At 38.5% G+C, this 21709-nt stretch overlaps 6 protein-coding genes across 8 annotated transcripts; all 6 read left to right on the top strand.

Moving 5' to 3' along the window:
• Positions 1–4324: 4324 nt before the first annotated feature.
• LOC133839311 (uncharacterized) lies at positions 4325–5751 on the top strand. The gene is made up of 3 exons (XM_062270744.1): positions 4325–4518; positions 4577–4692; positions 5421–5751. The coding sequence occupies exons 1-3, from the start codon at positions 4330–4332 to the stop codon at positions 5710–5712; spliced, it is 597 nt and encodes a 198-aa protein (XP_062126728.1). The 5' UTR covers positions 4325–4329; the 3' UTR covers positions 5713–5751.
• LOC133839310 (uncharacterized) lies at positions 4951–17708 on the top strand. 2 transcript variants are annotated; one of them, XM_062270743.1, is made up of 5 exons: positions 4951–5048; positions 16656–16959; positions 17024–17068; positions 17124–17310; positions 17367–17708. In XM_062270743.1, exons 1-5 carry the CDS (start codon positions 5007–5009, stop codon positions 17656–17658), a joined length of 870 nt encoding a protein of 289 aa, XP_062126727.1. In that variant the 5' UTR covers positions 4951–5006; the 3' UTR covers positions 17659–17708. The 2 variants fall into 2 exon arrangements, with proteins under 2 accessions (XP_062126727.1, XP_062126725.1); XM_062270741.1 differs by lacking the exon at positions 4951–5048 and adding an exon at positions 16471–16588.
• Positions 5762–20125, top strand: LOC133839308 (uncharacterized). 2 transcript variants are annotated; one of them, XM_062270738.1, is made up of 7 exons: positions 5762–5915; positions 17867–18224; positions 18297–18650; positions 18721–18898; positions 18958–19154; positions 19565–19815; positions 19868–20125. In XM_062270738.1, the coding sequence occupies exons 2-7, from the start codon at positions 18020–18022 to the stop codon at positions 19973–19975; spliced, it is 1293 nt and encodes a 430-aa protein (XP_062126722.1). In that variant the 5' UTR covers positions 5762–5915; positions 17867–18019; the 3' UTR covers positions 19976–20125. The 2 variants fall into 2 exon arrangements, with proteins under 2 accessions (XP_062126722.1, XP_062126723.1); XM_062270739.1 differs by lacking the exon at positions 17867–18224 and having other exon boundaries at positions 5846–6259.
• LOC133837976 (attacin-A-like) lies at positions 8024–8670 on the top strand. Its single transcript, XM_062268891.1, has one exon. It carries the CDS (start codon positions 8301–8303, stop codon positions 8643–8645), a length of 345 nt encoding a protein of 114 aa, XP_062124875.1. The 5' UTR covers positions 8024–8300; the 3' UTR covers positions 8646–8670.
• Positions 12866–16410, top strand: LOC133839536 (uncharacterized). Its single transcript, XM_062271135.1, has 4 exons — positions 12866–13051; positions 13127–13160; positions 15964–16058; positions 16117–16410. Exons 1-4 carry the CDS (start codon positions 12866–12868, stop codon positions 16315–16317), a joined length of 516 nt encoding a protein of 171 aa, XP_062127119.1. The 3' UTR covers positions 16318–16410.
• Positions 13624–14129, top strand: LOC133838681 (attacin-A-like). Its single transcript, XM_062269863.1, has one exon. The coding sequence runs from the start codon at positions 13720–13722 to the stop codon at positions 14062–14064; it is 345 nt and encodes a 114-aa protein (XP_062125847.1). The 5' UTR covers positions 13624–13719; the 3' UTR covers positions 14065–14129.
• Positions 20126–21709: the final 1584 nt, after the last annotated feature.

The raw sequence follows: 21709 nt of genomic DNA, 5'->3' as shown, positions 1-21709 counted from the left end.
AAATGAGGTGCATGAATTTCCTTCATCAAGATAACACACGTAACTAATAGTTAAAAAAAAGAGATGATATGAGAATGATTTGGCATGACCCTGCAATTTGTGGTTCCCCAAAAGAAGCATCGACTTAAGTGCCATAAAAATAATTGAAAATAAATTGCTTTACATAAAAATTGGTTCACATCTTTGTTGGTCGGGGACGAATCGCAAATGTTTTTATAAGGTGTATAATTTGGCCATAATAATGCACATCATGAAAACTCTGGGTTATTAATTTGAACAGGGGATTTGGTCGTCGTCGTCGTCGTACATAAATAACGCCATTTTATACGAAATTCGAAATATTTTGCATATTTCTAGGCGCCACGCAACTAAGCCATAAAAATGACACGATGTTGAAGAAAAATGCAAAGTCAAGAAACTGCATTAAAGTCGAGTCATGACAGCTGCGAATATCTCAGCTAAATGCCAGGTATAATTTTCACTCTGCTTGGGCGCAATAAAAGGAAAATCCAAATCAATATTATTGCTAGTAAGTAAACAAGTAACAGAGTGCATAATAACCAGATTGTGGTTATATTGTTGACGGTGACTAACAATAGATATACTTTATATGTTCGAAGATGCCTCCTTCTACCTGTAACATACATTTCCTGCCGGCACAAAGTTATAATACCATTCTGGCCTATGGGTAGCTGGTATAAAAGTGTGATGTAATGATATCTAATCCAACTCATAATCGGCTTGCTGCATGTGTATCTTATAATCAGTGATGTAGATATTTTCCATGTTCATTTGAAATGTAAACGGAAATACTGAGATGATCAGATATTTTGAACAACGCTGAACATTATCCCAACGAAACTCGATTATATAAATCTCAGAATGTTAGCCATATAAGCGTAAGTTAAATGGAGATACAACTTTAGTCAGCGCATTCTCTTTTTAAATGATGTCGTCTTCGATTGTGTGGGCATTTTTTCGTGGAATTTTGAAGTAATTAGTGCTTCTGTGACGTCCTCCGATGAAAGCAAAGTGAATGCGTCCATACATCTCAATCGGATCTCATTTAATGAAATGATGACGATTCCACGGTAAGAAATGCTGACTATTCATGTAATTTTTAAATAACTTATTAATTATGCATTCAGGCGAATGTCGTTATTTTGCATAGTCGCAGTGGCCGTGAAAGTGACTACAGTAAAACTCCCTACCAAATACCAAATCAAAGCTTAAAGACTTTTTTTGGATACCTATTACCATGACATGCTCTACTCAAATGTGGCAAACTGCTCAAATTTACCGCCATATTTCGATGTACCACCAGTGAAGATGAGATACATTTTGAATGAATGTCCTTTGACTGGCGACGGTTTTCCTTATATTATGCCTTTGGGATACTACAAATTTCGCCTGGAGATTAAAGCCGAAGGAACGCTGACAATTTCCTTTATTGTTAAGCTGACGTCGAAATCAATGGGATAATAAGTTGTAACATACATAGATTATAACAAAACTTGCGACATATACTTCATCACATTGAACTTTTATTTAAATTGCCAGCAGATACAAATTATGTATTTTCTTATAAAAATGCTTCTTTTGAGTTTTTTTATAATTCCTGGATATAAGTGCATATGCAGACTCATAAAGATAATATGCAAAGGGCATATATATCGAGGGGACTTTCTTATGTATTTTATTAATCTAAATGAGTGTCAAGCGTGTGATGTACCCATTACTCAATGCAAACTATAGGCGGGAATGTACCGACTTTGCGGTGATGCAGCCGGGGTATAAAAAGCGGATCGGAGACCTAGCGACACTCAGAATACTATCAGTAATCAGTGTTTCAGCATCAACAGCAACTACAACCAATTACAATGGAAAGTCATTCAACCACAATCAGCGGCGAGGCGAATATTTTCTCTAACAAGCAAGCAGAGATGAATGCAACTGCTATGCACACTCATACCCAAAATCTCGACCAATTCGGAGGTGGGTTGAATATTAACTCTAGCCGCGGCCATGCTGCATCTGTGGGAGTCAATCATATACCGAAGTACAATATGACAACCATGAATGCAGCTGGCAAGGCCAATCTGATGTCGTCGCCCAACGGCAACCTCAATTTGGATGCCACAGCAAATGCATCGCGACACATGAGCGGACCATTCCGAGGCAAATCGGACTTTGGAACAGGACTTAACTTGAATTATAAATTTTAATCAGAACACAGGTTGAAATAAACTCCAGAAATGTGATTTTGCAAATTCTATATATTTATCGTAGGTTTTTTCAAGGAACACTTTAAACAAGCATATTTTTTCGGGGTGTCAATTTTAGAGTAATATGAATAACAAGTTCAGATTGCCCAATTACTTTAGCCACCAATTTATAATAGCCTGTAGGTAATATATCTGGATAGTTCTCGACCGGTGGATCACATTTAGAAAATATGTATGTAGTTTTGTTCCAGGGTGGAACAAATTTGTCCCCGATGTCCGGCAAGTTCGTGCAACTGCGAAAATCCGCATACATAATTTTCGAGTAATATTTATCAAGGAATTCATAAAAAGTCATCATCGGTACTTGATAAATGGTGTCCTTATAGTCATTATCTCTGCCGCTCTGACTATAAAGAAATCGCATTTGAATCTGCAACCAAACGAAAATCATTTATTGAAATCGCATTTTAAGATCACAAACTAACTCACCATAGTATGTTCATCAGCATCGAATTTCCAATCGACGAAACCTGACACTAAATTCTTACCAATTTCTGCGTGTTCTAGTTTTAAGCTGGCATTGATTAGGTCCTCATTTGTGCTCGTTGATTCGATGTACAAAAATTCGTAATCCCAATTGCGCTATAATGAGGATAAAGACTGAGACAGATATTTTCAATATTTTAAATCTTTGACAACTTACCACGGCATCGTTTCTAGCACTAAAACACAAGAAATACAAAAGTATTCCGTAGGAAATCAATGCAAAATTCATTATAATGACTGAATAAGAGTTCGATTAATAACCGATCAAACTAAATGTCGGGTGTATTTATTGCTCATACAACGATAATCTAATCGCATTTACAAATTTAATTACGACGATGTTAAATTTATCTGATTATCGAATAAACTACAAATTTCATGTATTGCATTGTTTGGCAAATATTTTAATAATAATAATTGACATAGAACAAGCTACTGTTAGATGCGATAGATAGTTACGAAGTTAACGTTTTATATTGTTTAAGATTTCTCTTTATCAATATTTTGTTAAATTATTGCTGTTAATATGTTCCCCCAAATAAATGAGTTGCATGAATTTCCCTTCATCATCACAACATACGTTAGTGAGAGATAAAAAAGACTATGATATAAGTTAGACTTAGTAGACACACCTATTTGTGTTTCCTCCAAAATAACCATCAAATGTCTGAGTAGCGTTAAGTGTCATAAAAATAATTCAAAATAAATTGCTTTACATAAAAATTGGTTCACATCTTTGTTGGTCGGGGACGAATCGCAAATGTTTTTATAAGGTGAATAATTTGGCCATAATAATGCGCATCATGAAAACTCTGGGTTATTAATTTGAATAGGGGATTTGGTCGTCGTCGTCGTCGTACATAAATAACGCCATTTTATACGAAATTCGAAATATTTTGCATATTTCCAAGTGCCACGCAACTAAGCCATAAAAATGACACCACGTTGAAGATGGCAAAGTCAAGAAGCTACATTAAAGTCGAGTCATGACAGCTGCGAATATCTTGGCTAAGTCCCATGTAAATTTTCACTCTGCTTGGGCGCAATAAAAAGAAAATCCAAATCAATATTATTAATATTATTATTATTAATACGTAAACACGTAATAGAGTGCATAATAACCAGATTGTGGCTTTACCGTCTCGTCTGTTGACGCTGATTAACAATAGATATACTTTATAGGTTCGAAAATGCCTCCTTCTACCTGTAACTTACATTTCCTGCCGGCACAAAGTTATAATATGTACCCTTCTGGCCTATGGGTAGCTGGTATAAAAGTGTGATGTAATGATATCTAATCCAACTCATAATCGGCTTGCTGCATGTGTATCTTATAATCAGTGGTGTAGATATTTCCCATGTTCATTTGCAATGTAATCGGAAATACTGCGATGATCAGATATTTTCAACAATTCTGAACATTATCACAACGAAACTCGATTATATCAATCTCTGAATGTTAGCAATATAAGCATACGTTAAATTGAGATACAACTTTAGTCAGCACATTCTCTTTTTAAATAATGTCGTCTTCGGTTTTTTTTTTGCATTTTTGTTAATGCCAAATATCTGCATATTGTGTTCACCAGCAAAGAGATCATATGATCTTGAAATACTTAGTGCAGACTTGACATCATCCGATGAGGAAAAAGTGAATACGTCCATACAAGTCAATCGGATCTCATTCAGTGAATCAGTCGCTTCGGCACGTGTCAATTGGAATTGTGATACCGATGAAAAGAGCACAGTGAGCATAATATAATTTTAATGCAGTAATAATATTAACTAATCAATAACAAATTCAGGCGAAAATGCTTCTATGGCATTGTCGAAATGGCCGTGAGAGCGATTATACTTTGACTCCTTACCAAATACCAAATCAAAAATTTGACACTTTTTTGGATACCTATTACCATGACCTGTTCTACTTGAATGTGGCAAACTGCTCAAATTTGCCGCCATATATGGATCTATCAGATTCAAAGAAAGAGTATATATTTGATAATTGTCCTTTGACTGGCGACGGTTTTCCTTATTATCTACCAATGGGATATTACAAATTTTACCTGGAGATTAAAGTCGAAGTAACGGTGACGGTTTCCTTCATTATTAAAGTGACGCCTACTAGGTCACTCGGATAATAAATAGAAACATTCTAAAACTTACCTTCAGCATCGACCACACGAACACTGAAACATTATATTATTAAACTGTGCTTCAAGTTAAAAAAAAATAATGTCGCTAAGTTTGGTAATTTTTATTATGTTTATATCGAGCGTGAGTATTAATTTTTTTTGTTTTTAGATAGCTCGTTCCATGGGGGCAGCGATGACTACTTAACGCCAGGTCCAGTGTTAGGGAATAAAAGTAAGGCAATTGAATAATATTCACAAAGTAACTATCGAACTAAGCCGCTATACAGATCACATAGATTTGACCCTTCCACTACCGAGGTATGAAACAGATAAAATGGGCAACTGGGTTCACAATCCGTGGGCCGTTAGTTTTGGCGATCTGTTTCGAGATACTCGTTACAATATTGGTGGTGAATTTACGGTATATCGAATGAGAATCGATTCGAGACCAAAGAAATGTGAGTATTCATAACATTCAAAAATCTATTCTAAACCTCATTTGCATTAATTTAAGGGGCCCCTTGAGCACTGTTTGCATCGGAAGATCGACACCTTATAATATACCACAGGTAACACGTTGGCTCTTTCCATATTTCTATACAAAAATTCGAGATCGAACAATTATGATGGAGCTGCGCAAAACGATATTTAAAGACGGACGGGCCATTGAGTGCCATTCTAGTAAATATCCAGAATTTAGGAGCTATATTGACTGTGCACTGCTACGTAACATGCGATTGGAGTTTTTGATTCTCGAGTATCCCAAACACCAACTTATACCTGACCAATACACAGAAATTAACTGATCATTTGATCGTGATAATAAAGTTCCAAGCAGAAGAAAACTCGTTAAACACCCTGTTATTTGTGTACAATTGATGTTGCAGCCAGCAAACTTTTGGAGTGATGTAGCAACCATCTCCACAAGCAATGTAGTAACTAGCGAGTGTTATAGCAATAAGCTTTCTTTTATGAGTAATGTAGCTACTAGCTACCATCTCGCCTTAGTGTAGTGTTGCAATGTAGCAACCAAGTTGAACAAACCGCATTGCCTTGACAACCGATTATTCAAATGAATTTGTTTACTTAAAACTAAAAAGTAAATAGTTCTTGTTTTTGTTGTGAAGTGAAGAATGGATTTCTCGTATTGTGAATTTCCCAGGACAGTCTCCATTGACACCTTTCAGGCCTATTTCAATTCCAAGGATGTCAGGCTGCCCAAAGTCAACAGTAAATCATTGACTCCGATCCAGGCTGAACTTGCCGGCGAGTGCCAAGCAAATGAAGCGAAAAGTCTGCGACATCTTGTGCTCGATGCCATCGTCAACAATTGGAGTGGTAAGTAGGTCGGTTGTAAGTTGACAGAAGCAACAAGAGCAAAACACGACGTATTCACTTTTTCTTCATTTGTATCTATCTATTAAAATAGTCCTCAGTATATTTTTGAATTTATTCAGTAGATACATTTTTTGTATTTTATAATAATACCGCACTGTAGTGTTTACTCAATGTTCTGAATTCTACTTGGTATATTTGAAAAAATAATACCGCACTTTGTCTTTATTTTCTTCTTCTCTTATACTTCTTTCTATTTTCAATTTTTAAATGTATTTCCTTTCCCGACAGCGGAGGAAGGCGCATACACGCTGAGCTGCACTTTGAGGCACGTGCCGCTGTTGCGCCTGGTGCTGCGTCTGAATCCCATACAAAGCGATTTTTCATACGCTGCAGTTGATGTCCATTCGGGAACTTAATCTGGGCAGCTGTGGCATCAGCGAAACCATCACGAAGCTCTTTATGATGTTGATCTGCCAGCACAAAACACTGCTACACATTGATCTATCCAACAATTGTTTGGGCGAGGTAAGTTCTAATTTCTTTAAGAACTTTTCAATATTCACTGTTTCGGAATTTGGCAAGCTGTTAGGAATTTGGCAAGCATTTGCTGAATCATAGGCTGCAATAAGATGCTAGGGTCATTGGATTTGGACAGACGGACATGACTAGACCGTCTCGGCTGTTGACGCTGATTAACAATAGATATTATAGGCTCGAAGATGCCTCGTTCTACCTGTTACATACATTTCCTGCCGGCACAAAGTTATAATACCCTTCTACCCTATGGGTGCTGGTATAAAAATGTGATGTAATGATATTTAACCCAACTCATAATCGACTTGTTGCATGTGTATCTTATAATCAGTGATGTAGATATTTTCCATGTTCATTTGAAATGTAAACGGAAATACTGCGATAATCAGATATTTTGAACAACGCTGAACATTATCTCAACGAAACTCGATTATATCAATCTCTGAATGTTAGCCATATAAGCACACGTTAAATTGAGATACAACTTTAGTCAGCACATTCTCTTTTTAAATGATGTTGTCTTCGATTATGTGGTCATTTTTTGCTGATGCCAAATATATGCATCTTGGGTCAGTTAGAGAGAGATTGTGGAATTTTGAAATAATTACTGCTTCTGTGACGTCCTCCGATGAAAGCAAAGTGAATGGGTCCATACATGTCAATCGGATCTCATTTAGTGAAACGGTCGTTTCGGCAAACGTTTATTGGAACTGCGACGCCGATGACGATTCCACAGTAAGAAATACTGACTATTCATGTAATTTTTACTTACTTATTAATTAATTTTTACTTATTAATTATGAATTCAGGCGAATTTCGTTGTGTTGTATAGTCGCAATGGCCGTGAGTACAGTAAAACTCCTTACCAAATACCAAATCAAAACTTAAAGACTTTTTTGGATACCTACTACCATGACATGTTCTACTCGAATGTGGCAAACTGCTCAAACTTGCCGCCGTATTTCGATGTACTACCAGTGAAAATGAGATACTTTTTGAATGAATGTCCTTTTACTGGCGACGGTTTTCCTTATATTCTACCTTTGGGATACTATAAATTTCACCTGGAGATTAAAAGCGAAGGAACGCTGACGCTTTCCTTTATTTTTAAACTGACGTCGAAATTAATGGGATAATAAGTTGTAACATACATAGATTATAACAAAACTTGCGACATATACTTCATCACATTGAACTTTCATTTAAATTGCCAGCACAAACAAATTATCAAAATACTTCTTTTGAGTTTTTTTATAATTCCTGGATATAAGTGCATATGCAGACTCATAAAGATAATATACAGAGGGCATATATATCGAGGGGACTTTCTTATGTATTTTATTAATCTAAATGAGTGTCAAGCGTGTGATGTACCCATTACTCAATGCAAACTATAGGCGGGAATGTACCGACTTTGCGGTGATGCAGCCGGGGTATAAAAAGCGGATCGGAGACCTAGCGACACTCAGAATACTATCAGTAATCAGTGTTTCAGCATCAACAGCAACTACAACCAATTACAATGGAAAGTCATTCAACCACAATCAGCGGCGAGGCGAATATTTTCTCTAACAAGCAAGCAGAGATGAATGCAACTGCTATGCACACTCATACCCGAAATCTCGACCAATTCGGAGGTGGGTTGAATATTAACTCTAGCCGCGGCCATGCTGCATCTGTGGGAGTCAATCATATACCGAAGTACAATATGACAACCATGAATGCAGCTGGCAAGGCCAATCTGATGTCATCGCCCAACGGCAACCTCAATTTGGATGCCACAGCAAATGCATCGCGACACATGAGTGGACCATTCCGAGGCAAATCGGACTTTGGAACAGGACTTAACTTGAATTATAAATTTTAATCAGAACACAGGTTGAAATAAACTCCAGAAATGTGAGTTTCAAATTCTATATATTTATCGTAGGTTTTTTCAAGGAACACTTTAAACAAGAATATTTTTTCGGGGTGTCAATTTTACAATAGCCTGCAAGACAAGTTCAGCTTGCCCAATTATTTTGCACACCAATTTATGATAGCCACTGGGTAATATTTCTGGATAGTTCACGCCCGGTGGATCACATTTAGAAAATATGTATGTAGTTTTGTTCCAGGGTGGAACAAATTTGTCCCCGATGTCCGGCAAGTTCGTGCAACTGCGAAAATCCGCATACATAATTTTCATGTAATATTTATCAAGAAACTCATAAAAAGTCATCATCGGTACTTGATAAACTTGATCCTTATAGTCATTATCTCTGCCGCTCTGACTATAAAGAAATCGCATTTGAATCTGCAACCAAACGAAAATCATTTATTGAAATCGCATGTTTGCATTTTAAGATCACAAACTAACTCACCATAGTATGTTCATCAGCATCGAATTTCCAATCGACGAAACCTGACACTAAATTCTTACCAATTTCTGCGTGTTCCAGTTTTAAGCTGGCATTGACTAGCTCCTCATTTGAACTCGTTGCTTCGATGTACAAAAATTCGTAATCCCAATTGCGCTATAATGAGGATAAAGACTGAGACAGATATTTTTATTGTTTTAAATCATTGAAAACTTACCACGGCATCGTTTCTAGCACTAAAACACAAGAAATACAAAAGTATTCCGTAGGAAATCAATGCAAAATTCATTATAATGACTGAATAAAAGACCGATTAATAACCGACCCAACCAAAAGTCGGCTTTATTTATGGCTCATACAACGATTATCTAATCGCATTTACTAATTTAATTACGACGATGTTAAATTTATCTGATTATCGAATAAACTACAAATTTCATGTATTGCATTGTTTGGTAAATATTTTAATAACTTTTATCATTGACATACAACAAGCTAATTGTTAGATGCGATAGATATAACAACGTTTTCTATTGTGTAATGTTTCTCTATATCATTATTTTGATAAATTATTGCTGTTAACATGTTTCCTCAAATAAATGAGGTGCATGAATTTCCTTCATCAAGATAACACACGTAACTAAGAGTTTAAAAAAAGAGATTATATGAGAATGATTTGGCATGACCCTGCAATTTGTGGTTCCCTAAAAGAAGCACATTGGATGGGGGAGAGGAAGCGCGACTGTTTTTATAAGGTGAATAATTTGGCCATAATAATGCGCATCATGAAAACTCTGGGATATTAATTTGGACAGGGGATTTGATCGTCGTCGTCGTCGTACATAAATAACGCCATTTTATACGAAATTCGAAATATTTTGCATATTTTCAGGCGACACACAATATAAGTAAAATCCAAATCCAAATTGCTAGTAAGTAAACAAGTAATAGAGTGCATAATAACCAGATTGTGGCTATATCGTCTCGTTTGTTGACGCTGATTAACAATAGATATACTTTATAGTTTCGAAGATGCCTCCTTCTACCTGTAACATACATTTCCTGCTGGTCACAACGAAACTCGATTATATCAATCTCAGAATGTTAGCCATATAAGCACACGTTAAATTGAGATACAACTTTAGTCAGCACATTCTCTTTTTAAATGATGTTGTCTTCGATTGTGTGGGCATTTTATTATTATTATTAGGTGGCACTATAACCCATTTCGGGTTTTGGCCGACCTCAGCGTCTCCCTCCAGGCGCCTCTGCTCTTCACGCGCCTCCTCCAATTAGAAATATCCAGTAGATTAAGGTCCTGCTCTACTTGGTCCTCCCATCGAAGATTTGGTCGTCCCCTTCGTCGTCGCCCGTAGTCGACTCTCGCATCGAATACCTTCTGAGCTGGAGATTCTTCATTCATACGCACAACGTGGCCGAGCCAGCGGCCGTACCACGTCCACGTCGTCGTACAACTCGTACAGCTCGTGGTTCATCCGAATGCGAAAGTCGTCACCAATCCGAACGGGACCGAAGATCTTGCGAAGAATTTTTCTCTCGAACACCCCAAGCGCTGCTGCATCTGTGATTGACACTACCCATGCTTCTGCACCATATAAGAGCACGGGTAGGATGAGTGCCTTGTAGAGTGCTAATTTTGTTCGGCGAGAGAAGTCTCTATTGCACATTTGCCTACTCAGACCAAAGTAGCACCTATTGGCAAGTGTGACACGACAGGGGGGTCGCCTTGTCTGAAACCTCGAACGGTATTAAAAGGTTCGGAGAGGTTCGTTCCTACCTTGACAGAGCTGATGGTGCTGCTCAATGTCATCCTGCAAAGCTTTGCTGGAATACCGAACTCAGACATGGTGGCATATAGGCGTTCTCTTGTCGGGCTATCGAATGCAGCTTTGTAATCGACAAATAGATGGTGTGTGTCAATTCCATTTTCGTGGGTTTCCTCCAGGATTTGGCGCAATGTGAAGATCTGGTCTATGGTGGATTTACCAGGTCTGAAGCCGCACTGATAAGGTCCGATCAGTGTGCTGGTATACGGCTTCAGTCGTTCACATATTACGCTCGATAGGACCTTATATGAGATGGCAATCAGGCTAATTCCCCGGTAGTTGGTGCATATCATCGGGTCGCCTTTCTTCAGCACAGGACAAAGGACGCTGAGATTTCTTCTAGCCATATTTTGCAGAACAGCTGATGCATGCACCTTATCAGCTCTTCGCCGCCGGCCTTAAACAACTCTGCAGGCAGTCCATCAGCACCGGCTGCTTTGTTGTTTTTGAGTCGCATAATAGCAACTCGGACCTCGTCATGGCTAGGTAGTGGTATATCCACATTGTCGTCGATTGGTGGTATCGGGCTGCTTCCTCCAATGGCGGGATTGGTGCCGTCATCGCCTGCTAGCAGCTTGGAGAAATGCGCCCTCCATAACCTCAGCGTGCACTGCGTATCTGTAACCAGATTCCCGTTTTCATCTCGACAGTTAGATGCTCCGGTCTTGAAACCTTGTGTCAGACGGTTCACTTGTTGGTAAAATTTTCGAGCATCATTTCTGTCCTGCAACACCTCGAGTTCCTCGCACTCTCGCTTTTCTTTCTCCCGTTTTTTCCGTCTAAAAAGCCGCCTCTCTTCCTTCCTTTTCTTCCTGTAACGTTCACACGTAGCTCGCGTTGCGCCGCAGCTGCGACGCGACACTCCTCGTCATACCATTGGTTCCGTGTAGGTGGGCGCTTGAACCCAATGGCTGTTTCAGCGGCAGCTCGCATGGAGTGGGATATGTGCGCCCAGAGTCCGCCGGCGTCAACAGGAAGAGGGGTAGGTTGGTGGAGCAGTTCCGAGAGGTGAGTGGAGTAGGCTGTTGCTGTCCGTTGTGATCGCAGCCTAGTGACGTCAGGCTTTCCGCCTTCCGCCTTCAGGGGACAGCCATGTGGCCTTGTGGATGTCGAGGTGCCGAAAGTCCCCGAAGTCCCCGAGGATGATCTTCACGTCGTGGTTTGGGCAGCGGTCATATGTGTCCTCGAGTCTCGCATAGAATGCATCCTTAACAGCATCGTCCTTCTCCGTCGGGGCGTGCGCGCAAATTATGCTAAGATTGAAAAATCTAGATTTGACACGAATTGTAGCCAGCCGTTCACTCACGGGGGTGAAATTGGAGACGTGGTATCGAAGTCTCCGGCTTACTACAAATCCGCATCCAAATTCGCGCCTCTCCGCATGGCAGCTGTAGTAAATATCGCAGTTTGCTCGCTTGGAGCAACCTTGTCCTGTCCATCTCATTTCCTGGATGGCGGTAATGTCAGCCTTTAATTTTTCGAGGGCATCCGCCAGTTGGATAGAGGCACCTTCCCAATTAAGGGTTCGGACATTCCAGGTGCATATCCTTAAATCGTAGTCCTTTTTCATTTTGCGGTGGTCGTCAACATAAGGGGGGATCCTATCCAAGGCTTTCGCTTTGGTTTTCCTTGGGCTTCTTTTTTCCGATGCGGGTTCCAAACCCTGCGCTCAACCATTTACCGTCCGGATGACTCGCTGCACACATTAGCTCGCTATCTAGCGGATGCTAAGATAGCTACCCAGGAGGTGCCACGAGGAGGCTGTGTGTCAACTTGCAATCATTCGTAGACAGAGATCGCACTGGCGGCCACCAAGTTGACCGCAATCAGAAACTTTACTCTGTACGAATGAAAGCCATCCCATGTGGGCATTTTTGCTAATGCCAAATATATGCATCTTGGGTCAGTCAGAGAGATTGTGGAATTTTGAAATAATTACTGCTTCTGTGACGTCCTCCGATGAAAGCAAAGTGAATGGGTCCATACATGTCAATCGGATCTCATTTAGTGAAACGGTCGTTTCGGCAAACGTTTATTGGAACTGCGACGCCGATGACGATTCCACGGTAAGAAATACTGACTATTCATGTAATTTTTATTTACTTATTAATTAATTTTTTACTTATTAATTATGAATTCAGGCGAATTTCGTTCTGTTGTATATTCGCAATGGCCGTGAGTACAGTAAAACTCCTTACCAAATACCAAATCAAAACTTAAAGACTTTTTTTGGATACCTACTACCATGACATGTTCTACTCGAATGTGGCAAACTGCTCAAACTTGCCGCCGTATTTCGATGTACTACCAGTGAAAATGAGATACTTTTTGAATGAATGTCCTTTTACTGGCGACGGTTTACCTTATATTCTACCTTTGGGATACTATAAATTTCACCTGGAGATTAAAAGCGAAGGAACGCTGACGCTTTCCTTTATTATTAAATGCTTCTTTTGAGTTTTTTTATAATTCCTGGATATAAGTGCATTTGCAGACTCATAAAGTTATTATACAAAGGGCATATATATCGAGGGGACTTTCTTATGTATTTTATTAATCTAAATGAGTGTCAAGCGTGTGATGTACTCATTACTCAATGCAAACTATAGGCGGGAATGTACCGACTTTGCGGTGATGCAGCCGGGGTATAAAAAGCGGATCGGAGACCTAGCGACACTCAGAATACTATCAGTAATCAGTGTTTCAGCATCAACAGCAACTACAACCAATTACAATGGAAAGTCATTCAACCACAATCAGCGGCGAGGCGAATATTTTCTCTAACAAGCAAGCAGAGATGAATGCAACTGCTATGCACACTCATACCCGAAATCTCGACCAATTCGGAGGTGGGTTGAATATTAACTCTAGCCGCGGCCATGCTGCATCTGTGGGAGTCAATCATATACCGAAGTACAATATGACAACCATGAATGCAGCTGGCAAGGTCAATCTGATGTCGTCGCCCAGCGGCAACCTCAATTTGGATGCCACAGCAAATGCATCGCGACACATGAGCGGACCATTCCGAGGCAAATCGGACTTTGGAACTGGACTTAATTTGAATTATAAATTTTAATCAGAACACAGGTTGAAATAAACTCCAGAAATGTGAGTTTGCAAATTCTATTTTTTTATCGTAGGTTTTTTCAAGGAACACTTTAAACAAGCATATTTTTTCGGGGTGTCAATTTTAGAGTAGTATCAATAACAAGTTCAGCTTGCCCAATTATTTTGCACACCAATTTATGATAGCCTGTAGGTAATATATCTGGATAGTTCACGCCCGGTGGATTACATTTAGAAAATATGTATGTAGTTTTGTTCCAGGGTGGAACAAATTTGTCCCCGATGTCCGGCAAGTTCGTGCAACTGCCCCAATCCGCATAAACAATTTTCATGTAATATTTATCAAGAAACTCATAAAAAGTCATCATCGGTACTTGATGAATGGTGTCCTTATAGTCATTATCTCTGCCGCTCTGACTATAAAGAAATCGTAATTGACACTGCAACCAAACGAAAAGCATTTCTTGAAATCGCATGTTTGCATTTTAAGATCACAAACTAACTCACCATAGTATGTTCATCAACATCGAATTTCCAATCGATGAAACCTGACACTGAATGCTTACCAATTTCTGTGTCTTCTATTTTTATGCTGGCATTGACTAGCTCCTCATTTGAGCTCGTTACTTTGATGTACAAAAATTCGCGATCCCAATTGCGCTATAATGAGGATAAAGATTGAGACAGATATTTTTATTGTTTTAAATCATTGACAACTTACCAAGGCATCGTTTCTAGCACTAAAACACAAGAAACACAAAAGTATTCCGTAGGAAATCAATGCAAAATTCATTATAATGACTGAATAAATGTACGATCAATTACCGACTTAACCAAAAGTCGGCTTTATTTATTGCTCATACAACGATTATCTAATCGTATTTACTAATTTAATTACGACGATGTTAAATTTATCTGCTTCTTTTGAAATGTAAACGGAAATACAGCGATGACCAGATATTTTTAACAACGCTGAACATTATGTCAATACAACTCAATTTCATGAAGCTTAGAATGTTGACCATATAAAAAGACGATAAATTGAGATAGTCGGCACATTGTCTATTTAAATGATGTCGTCTTCGATTGTGTGGGCATTTTTGTTGATGCCAAATATCTGCATATTGTTTTCACCAGCAAAGAGAGCATATGATTTTGAAATACTTAGTGCAGGCTTGACATCATCCGATGAGAAACAAGTAAGAAAGCTACAGTCGAGTGTACTCGACTGTGAGATACCCGCTACCCATTTTGAATAAAAGCAATATATTTTGCGGTATTATTCTCAAAATATACCAAATATACTGCAAAAATACTAAAAATATACCTAATGGTATATGTGGTATATCGATATAGTGCCGCATTCAAAATATACCATAGACGGCACAATATACCAGATTGTCAGCCAAAGCAACTCAGACCCCTAGTAAGTAGGCGTTTTTGCCCATACAAAAGTATTTCTTTAATAACTTCCACAATTTTTTTCTGATCGCAACCAAATTTTCAGGGATCATAACTACTATAGTTATTACCGTATATACCAAAATTCGTAACCCTAGCTTTAAAACGCTTTTTATTAGATTTTTTTGATTTGCAGGGGCGGAAGTGAGCGTGGCAAAAATTTGAAACAAACTTGATCTGCGTGCAAACATAACAAATGCTGTCGAAAAAAATTATAGCTCTATCTCTTATAGTCTCTGAGATGTAGGTGTTCATACGGACAGACGGACAGACGGACGGACGGACAGACGGATAGACGGATATGGCTATATCGTCTCGGCTGTTGACGCTGATCAAGAATATATATACTTTATAGGGTCGGAGATGCCTCCTTCCACCTGTTACATACATTTCCTGCCGGCACAAAGTTATAATACCATTCTACCCTATGGGTAGCGGGTATAAAAAGTGAATACGTCCATACAAGTCAATCGGATCTCATTCAGTGAATCAGTCGCTTCGGCACGTGTCAATTGGAATTGTGATACCGATGAAAAGAGCACAGTGAGAAAAATATAATTTTAATGCAGTAATAATATTAACTAATCAATAACAAATTCAGGCGAAAATGCTTCTATGGCATTGTCGAAATGGCCGTGAGAGCGACTATACTCTGACTCCCTACCAAATACCAAATCAAAGCTTAAAGACTTTTGTGGATACCTATTACCATGACATGCTCTACTTGAATGTGGCAAACTGCTCAAATTTGCCGCCATATGTGGATCTATCAGATTTAAAGAAAGAGTATATACATATTTGATAATTGTCCTTTGACTGGCGACGGTTTTCCTTATTATCTACCCATGGGATATTACAAATTTTACCTGGAGATTAAAGTCGAAGTAACGTTGACGGTTTCACTCAGATAATAAATAGAAACATTCCAAAAGTTACCTTCGACAAATTTCAATTTCAGAATTACACTCGGATACACACACGAACACTGATATATTATATTATTAAACTGTGTTTCAAGTTAAAAAAAAATAATGTCGCTAAGTTTGGTCATTATTATTATGTTTATATCGAGTGTGAGTATATAGTTTTTAATTTTTTGATAGCATGGGGGAAATAATGTATAGCCTATTGGTCGTTTAGGTTATTGAAACAGCTCCATTGAACAGAACAGATATAAAAAACGAACTTATCGAGATCTTAAGCAAATCGAACTTGTCTAGACCGGAGTTTCAAGTTGCTGAAAACAAAGATCCACAGGAAACGATATCATTGAATAGTCTTGAGGGTGAAACTGACGTTGCCGAAATCCCAAGCAAATCGAACCTGCGTAGATTTGAGGATTCACTCGTCGATGACCTGCAAGTTGCTGAAGCAAAACCCATTAAACAGGAATTAAGTACCAAAAAAGCAGACCGAGCGAATGACGATAAATCACACAAAGCGCGTAAATACAAACAAATGATACCAATAATGAATAACTATGGCAATTAAATTAATTTTATGAATAGGCAGTGATGACTACTTAACGCCAGGTCCAGTGTTCGGGAATAAAGGTAAGGCAATTGCATAATAATAACAATGTAACTATCGAACTAATCCGTTATACAGATCACATAGAGTTGACCCTTCCACTACCGAGGTATGAAACAGATAAAATGGGCAACTGGGTTCACAATCCGTGGGCCGTTAGTTTTGGCGATCTGTTTCGAGATACTCGTTACAATATTGGTGGTGAATTTACGGTATATCGAATGAGAATTGATTCGAGACCACATATAAACTATTACAAAGAAATGTGAGTATTCATAACATTTAAAAAACCATTCTAAACATAATTTGCATTAATTTAAGGGGCCCCTTGAGCACTGTTTGCATCGGAAGATCGACACCTTATAATATACCACCGGTAACAGGTTGGCTCTTTCCATATTTCTATACAAAAATTCGAGATCGAAAAATTATGATGGAGCTGCGTAAAACGATATTTAAAGACGGACGGGCCATTGAGTGCCATTCTAGTAAATATCCAGAATTTAGGAGCTATATTGACTGTGCACTGCTACGTAACATGCGATTGGAGTTTTTGATTCCCGAGTATCCCAAACACCAACTTATACCTGACCAATACACAGAAATTGTCTGATCATTTGATCGTGATAATAAAGTTCCAAGCAGAAGAAAACTCGTTAAACATCCTTTTATTTGTGTACAATTGATGTAGCAGCCAGCAACCATTTTTTTGTTGTAGCAGCCAACTCTACGAGTAATATAGTTACCAGCGAATGGCATAGTAGCTAGCTTACTTTTATGAGTAATGTAGCAACCATCTCCACGAGTAATGCATTAACTAGCGGGTATCGTAGCAGCCAGCTTACTTAAGAGAGTAATGTAGCAACCAAGTTAAGTGGAACATACCGCATTGCCTTGACAACCGATTATTCAAATGAATTTGTTTACTTAAAACTAAAAAGTAAATAGTTCTTGTTTTTGTTGTGAAGTGAAGAATGGATTTCTCGTATTGTGAATTTCCCAGGACAGTCTCCATTGACACCTTCCAGGCCTATTTCAATTCCAAGGATGTCAGGCTGCCCAAAGTCAACAGTAAATCATTGACTCCGATCCAGGCTGAACTTGCCGGCGAGTGCCAAGCAAATGAAGCGAAAAGTCTGCGACATCTTGTGCTCGATGCCATCGTCAACAATTGGAGTGGTAAGTAGGTTGGTTGTAAGTTGACAGAAGCAACAAGAGCAAAACACGACGTATTCACGTATTGTTTTCTAGAGCTGCCCCTTTACCGTCAGCTGCCACGACGACAGGACCGTAACTACATACTCAGTCAGCTGGATACGCAGCTACCGCTGCAGTTGCTCAGCACTCACATCCGGGATGATTGCTTCTGGCAGCGTTGCTATGAGCTGCGCTGGCGTTTGGCAACGCTGCAGGCGCGGGGCAGAGAGCGTCGCTGGATTAACATATACATGGAGCGACATGTGCAGGAGTTTATTGAAAATATGCAAACCGGCGACTACGAGCAGGATGGCAATGTGCAGACCGCCTTGGACATCTGTGCGGCGTACATAAATCAATTGGAGATAAATCTGCTGCAGCCCGCACCAGGCGACAGCGAGAGCAATGGTTATACTCTTTTCATAGTAAAACCTTAAAGCAGTGTATAATGAGTTCTCTTTCTCCCTTTCTCACATAGATCACATTCCGCTTGATTACCTACTGAGCAATCTGCCGGACTTACGGCGACTGCGGCTGAGCTACAGCACCAAGACGGCGGGCATCAATTACCAAATTGGCTGCAATCAGCTAACGCCACGGGACATTCTTCTGCTGTCCAAGGGACTCAGCCAATGTCACGAGCTGCGCAAGTTTTGGTAAGTTGTGTTTTTATTAACCATTGAAACGTCCTTTAATGTTGTACTCTTGGGTTCAGTCTACACAACACCAAGCTGGCTGCGTATCAACTGAGATTCTTGGCTCATAGTCTGGACAAGGGTTGTCATCATTTAAAGGAATTATCCCTGATGCATTGCGCTGTCGGAGATGCGGGTATACGCAGCTTCCTCGAGACCTGTGGCAAGGAATCTTTCTCCACACTCACAGTGCTTGATCTGACAAACAATAAAATCAGTGCGTACGAATGTAGTATTATATCGATATACTATAGTATCAGTATTAATAAGTGATTGATTTAGTATATTAATTTGGTATATTTTAAGAACCACACTGCTTTCCTTTTCCTTTATTTGTATCGATATATAAAACTCTCAGTGTAATTTAGTATTTATATAGTATATTAATTTGCTTCATTTGTATCTATCTATCAAAATAGCCCTCAGTATATATTTGTATTTATTCAATATGTAAATTTGGTATATTTTATAATAATACCGCACTGTAGTGTTTACTCATTGTTCTGAATTCTATTTGGTATATTTGAAAAAATAATACCACACTTCTTTGTGTTTATTTTCTTTTTCTTTAATATTTCTTTCTATTTTCTATTTTCAATTTTTTAAATGTATTTCCTTTCCCGACAGCGGAGGAAGGCGCATACACGTTGAGCTGCACTTTGAGGCACGTGCCGCTGTTGCGCCTGGTGCTGCGTCTGAATCCCATACAAAGCGATGGCGCTGCTGCCATTTTTCATACGCTGCAGTTGATGCCCATTCGGGAACTTAATCTGGGCAGCTGTGGCATCAGCGAAACCATCACGAAGCTCTTTATGATGTTGATCTGCCAGCACAAGACACTGCTACACATTGATCTATCCAACAATTGTTTGGGCGAGGTAAGTTCTAATTTCTTTAAGATCACTTAAATTTTCAGTGTTCCTTTTTTAGGAATTTGGCAAGCATTTGCTGAAGATTATAGGCTGCAATAAGATGCTAGAGTCATTGGATTTGCGGAACACAGGACTATCCCCTGGATATGCGTCGCAAGTTTCGTGAATTTCTGCTAAAGAATACAGAACGCAAGAAACACGAAGCCTTTAAGCAGCAGCAACGCAACAAGTTCAAGGCACTGGCCAAGATATAACGACTGACTTTGGTATATTATAATCTATATCTATAAGACGACAAATATTTATATTTTTAATAAAAAAAGAGCTATCTCTCATTGTCATCTATTTACTATTTACAATTCGAAGCAGCAAAAACTTGTAGCTAAGGTTAAAAAGTTTCAGCAAGGAGCTTTCATTAACCCTCGACCTTGTTGACTTAGACGAACAAAAACAATGCTAACCCCAAACCAAAAGGCAAAACACCCAAGACCCAAAACACATTTAACACTCAAGCAGCCTTTTTCTAATGGCTTTTCCCCAACAACAACAACAACAACAATGGCAAACTAAGTGGCGCTCAGCGAAACACTTGAAAACGAGTGGGAAAAAGGTAAAAAAAGTTGCTGAAAAAATAAATAAAGGAAAAACTCGATTGACTGCTGTTGTTTATGGTTAGTTTGTTGTTATTTTTGGCACGCAAAGTGTAAAAATTGTTGCTCCTTGTATCCCTTTAACCACATTAATTGAAGTAATTTTTATAAGCTTCAACATGAAGTGAAAACTAAAAACAATAATGAGTTATCTAGTCAGACAATTCTGTTATCTTTGTATTGAAGACACACCTCAAAATTCAGACAATTTGTTTGCATTTTTCTTGCTATTTTTCAATTAAAATCAACTTGTGTTTTTGTCTGCGGCAGCATTTAAAATTTTCTTTCTTTTAGCATCTTTTTTTTGACCATTTTGTGTTTACTTAGGACCTTGTTTTGTTTATCTGCGCAAATGAAAAGCAACAGCGACAAAGACTCGGATAAATAATGTACGTAACGAGATATAGATATACGTACACACATGCCTCAGAATATGTATGTAGTATATATATATGGATACAGCATAATTGTGTTTTACATTTTTGATATGCGTTGAAAGTTTCGCTGCTCTCTTTGGCGCATATTTAGCAGCTCATAAATCTTCGATGGATACAGTTTTGTGATTTATAACGACGCAAGACAACAATAAAAAATGGGAGCATTAAAAATAAGAGGAAAATATAAAAGTTTTAAATGCTAAGATGAGACAAACTGAAGAGAACGATGTTACGTTGAGTGCGACTTTTAACTGCTGTAGATACTTATCAATATCGACGGTACCATCTTTGATAGTAAGATCTACTCAACATCGAAGAAGTGTACAAAGATAGCTAAATTATGAAATTTTGTCAGTTTCTAATGAAATCGCAATTTAATTGCAATTAATGGGCGTGGCAATTTCGTAGCGTGTCCAAAATTCTGACAGTTATCATAATTATTTATGCGAAGACTTTTGTTTTCGTTTCGCTCGCTTTTTTTTCTATAATGTATAAAATTTTGGCTGGGTCAAAAGGGTTTAATGCGCCAAATGGGCAGGCAAAACTTTTCAAATTAAATTAAAAGCATGCCAAAAGGGAAAAGACAAAACAAATTTGATGAGTCAGCTGCGTGTTGTGCAACTGCAGCGTTTAAAAGTCAATAAATCAACGCTCAAATGATAAGGGTAACACCAGAAAAAAATCGTATATATATCCAATATTAAAACCTATAATTAATAAAAGGAAAAACAAAAACAAATTTGACTAACAACTGACAGCTGAAAGATGTCTCAAAGAGCGAAGGTCTGAAGACAAAAGAAACAACTGGGAACC

This window comes from Drosophila sulfurigaster, chromosome 2R, assembly GCF_023558435.1.
Source record: "Drosophila sulfurigaster albostrigata strain 15112-1811.04 chromosome 2R, ASM2355843v2, whole genome shotgun sequence".
Taxonomy (NCBI): Eukaryota; Metazoa; Arthropoda; class Insecta; order Diptera; family Drosophilidae; genus Drosophila; species Drosophila sulfurigaster.
Note: the sequence above shows the minus strand (reverse complement) of the source record. Positions and strands in the feature narration are given on the sequence as shown.

Coding starts and splice junctions, on each gene's coding strand:
- LOC133839311 (XM_062270744.1), top strand. CDS start 4,330: ATGCCAAATATCTGCATATTGTGTTCACCAGCAAAGAGATCATATGAT. Junction 4,519..4,576: donor ATACCGATGAAAAGAGCACA/GTGAGCATAATA, acceptor TAACAAATTCAG/GCGAAAATGCTTCTATGGCA. Junction 4,693..5,420: donor GATACCTATTACCATGACCT/GTTCTACTTGAA, acceptor CATTAATTTAAG/GGGCCCCTTGAGCACTGTTT.
- LOC133839310 (XM_062270743.1), top strand. CDS start 5,007: ATGTCGCTAAGTTTGGTAATTTTTATTATGTTTATATCGAGC. Junction 5,049..16,655: donor TTATTATGTTTATATCGAGC/GTGAGTATTAAT, acceptor TTGGTCGTTTAG/GTTATTGAAACAGCTCCATT. Junction 17,311..17,366: donor ATAAACTATTACAAAGAAAT/GTGAGTATTCAT, acceptor CATTAATTTAAG/GGGCCCCTTGAGCACTGTTT.
- LOC133837976 (XM_062268891.1), top strand. CDS start 8,301: ATGGAAAGTCATTCAACCACAATCAGCGGCGAGGCGAATATTTTCTCT.
- LOC133839536 (XM_062271135.1), top strand. CDS start 12,866: ATGCCAAATATATGCATCTTGGGTCAGTCAGAGAGATTGTGGAATTTT. Junction 13,161..15,963: donor GTTGTATATTCGCAATGGCC/GTGAGTACAGTA, acceptor GGGTATAAAAAG/TGAATACGTCCATACAAGTC. Junction 16,059..16,116: donor ATACCGATGAAAAGAGCACA/GTGAGAAAAATA, acceptor TAACAAATTCAG/GCGAAAATGCTTCTATGGCA.
- LOC133838681 (XM_062269863.1), top strand. CDS start 13,720: ATGGAAAGTCATTCAACCACAATCAGCGGCGAGGCGAATATTTTCTCT.
- LOC133839308 (XM_062270738.1), top strand. CDS start 18,020: ATGGATTTCTCGTATTGTGAATTTCCCAGGACAGTCTCCATTGACACC. Junction 18,225..18,296: donor CATCGTCAACAATTGGAGTG/GTAAGTAGGTTG, acceptor ATTGTTTTCTAG/AGCTGCCCCTTTACCGTCAG. Junction 18,899..18,957: donor CACGAGCTGCGCAAGTTTTG/GTAAGTTGTGTT, acceptor TCTTGGGTTCAG/TCTACACAACACCAAGCTGG.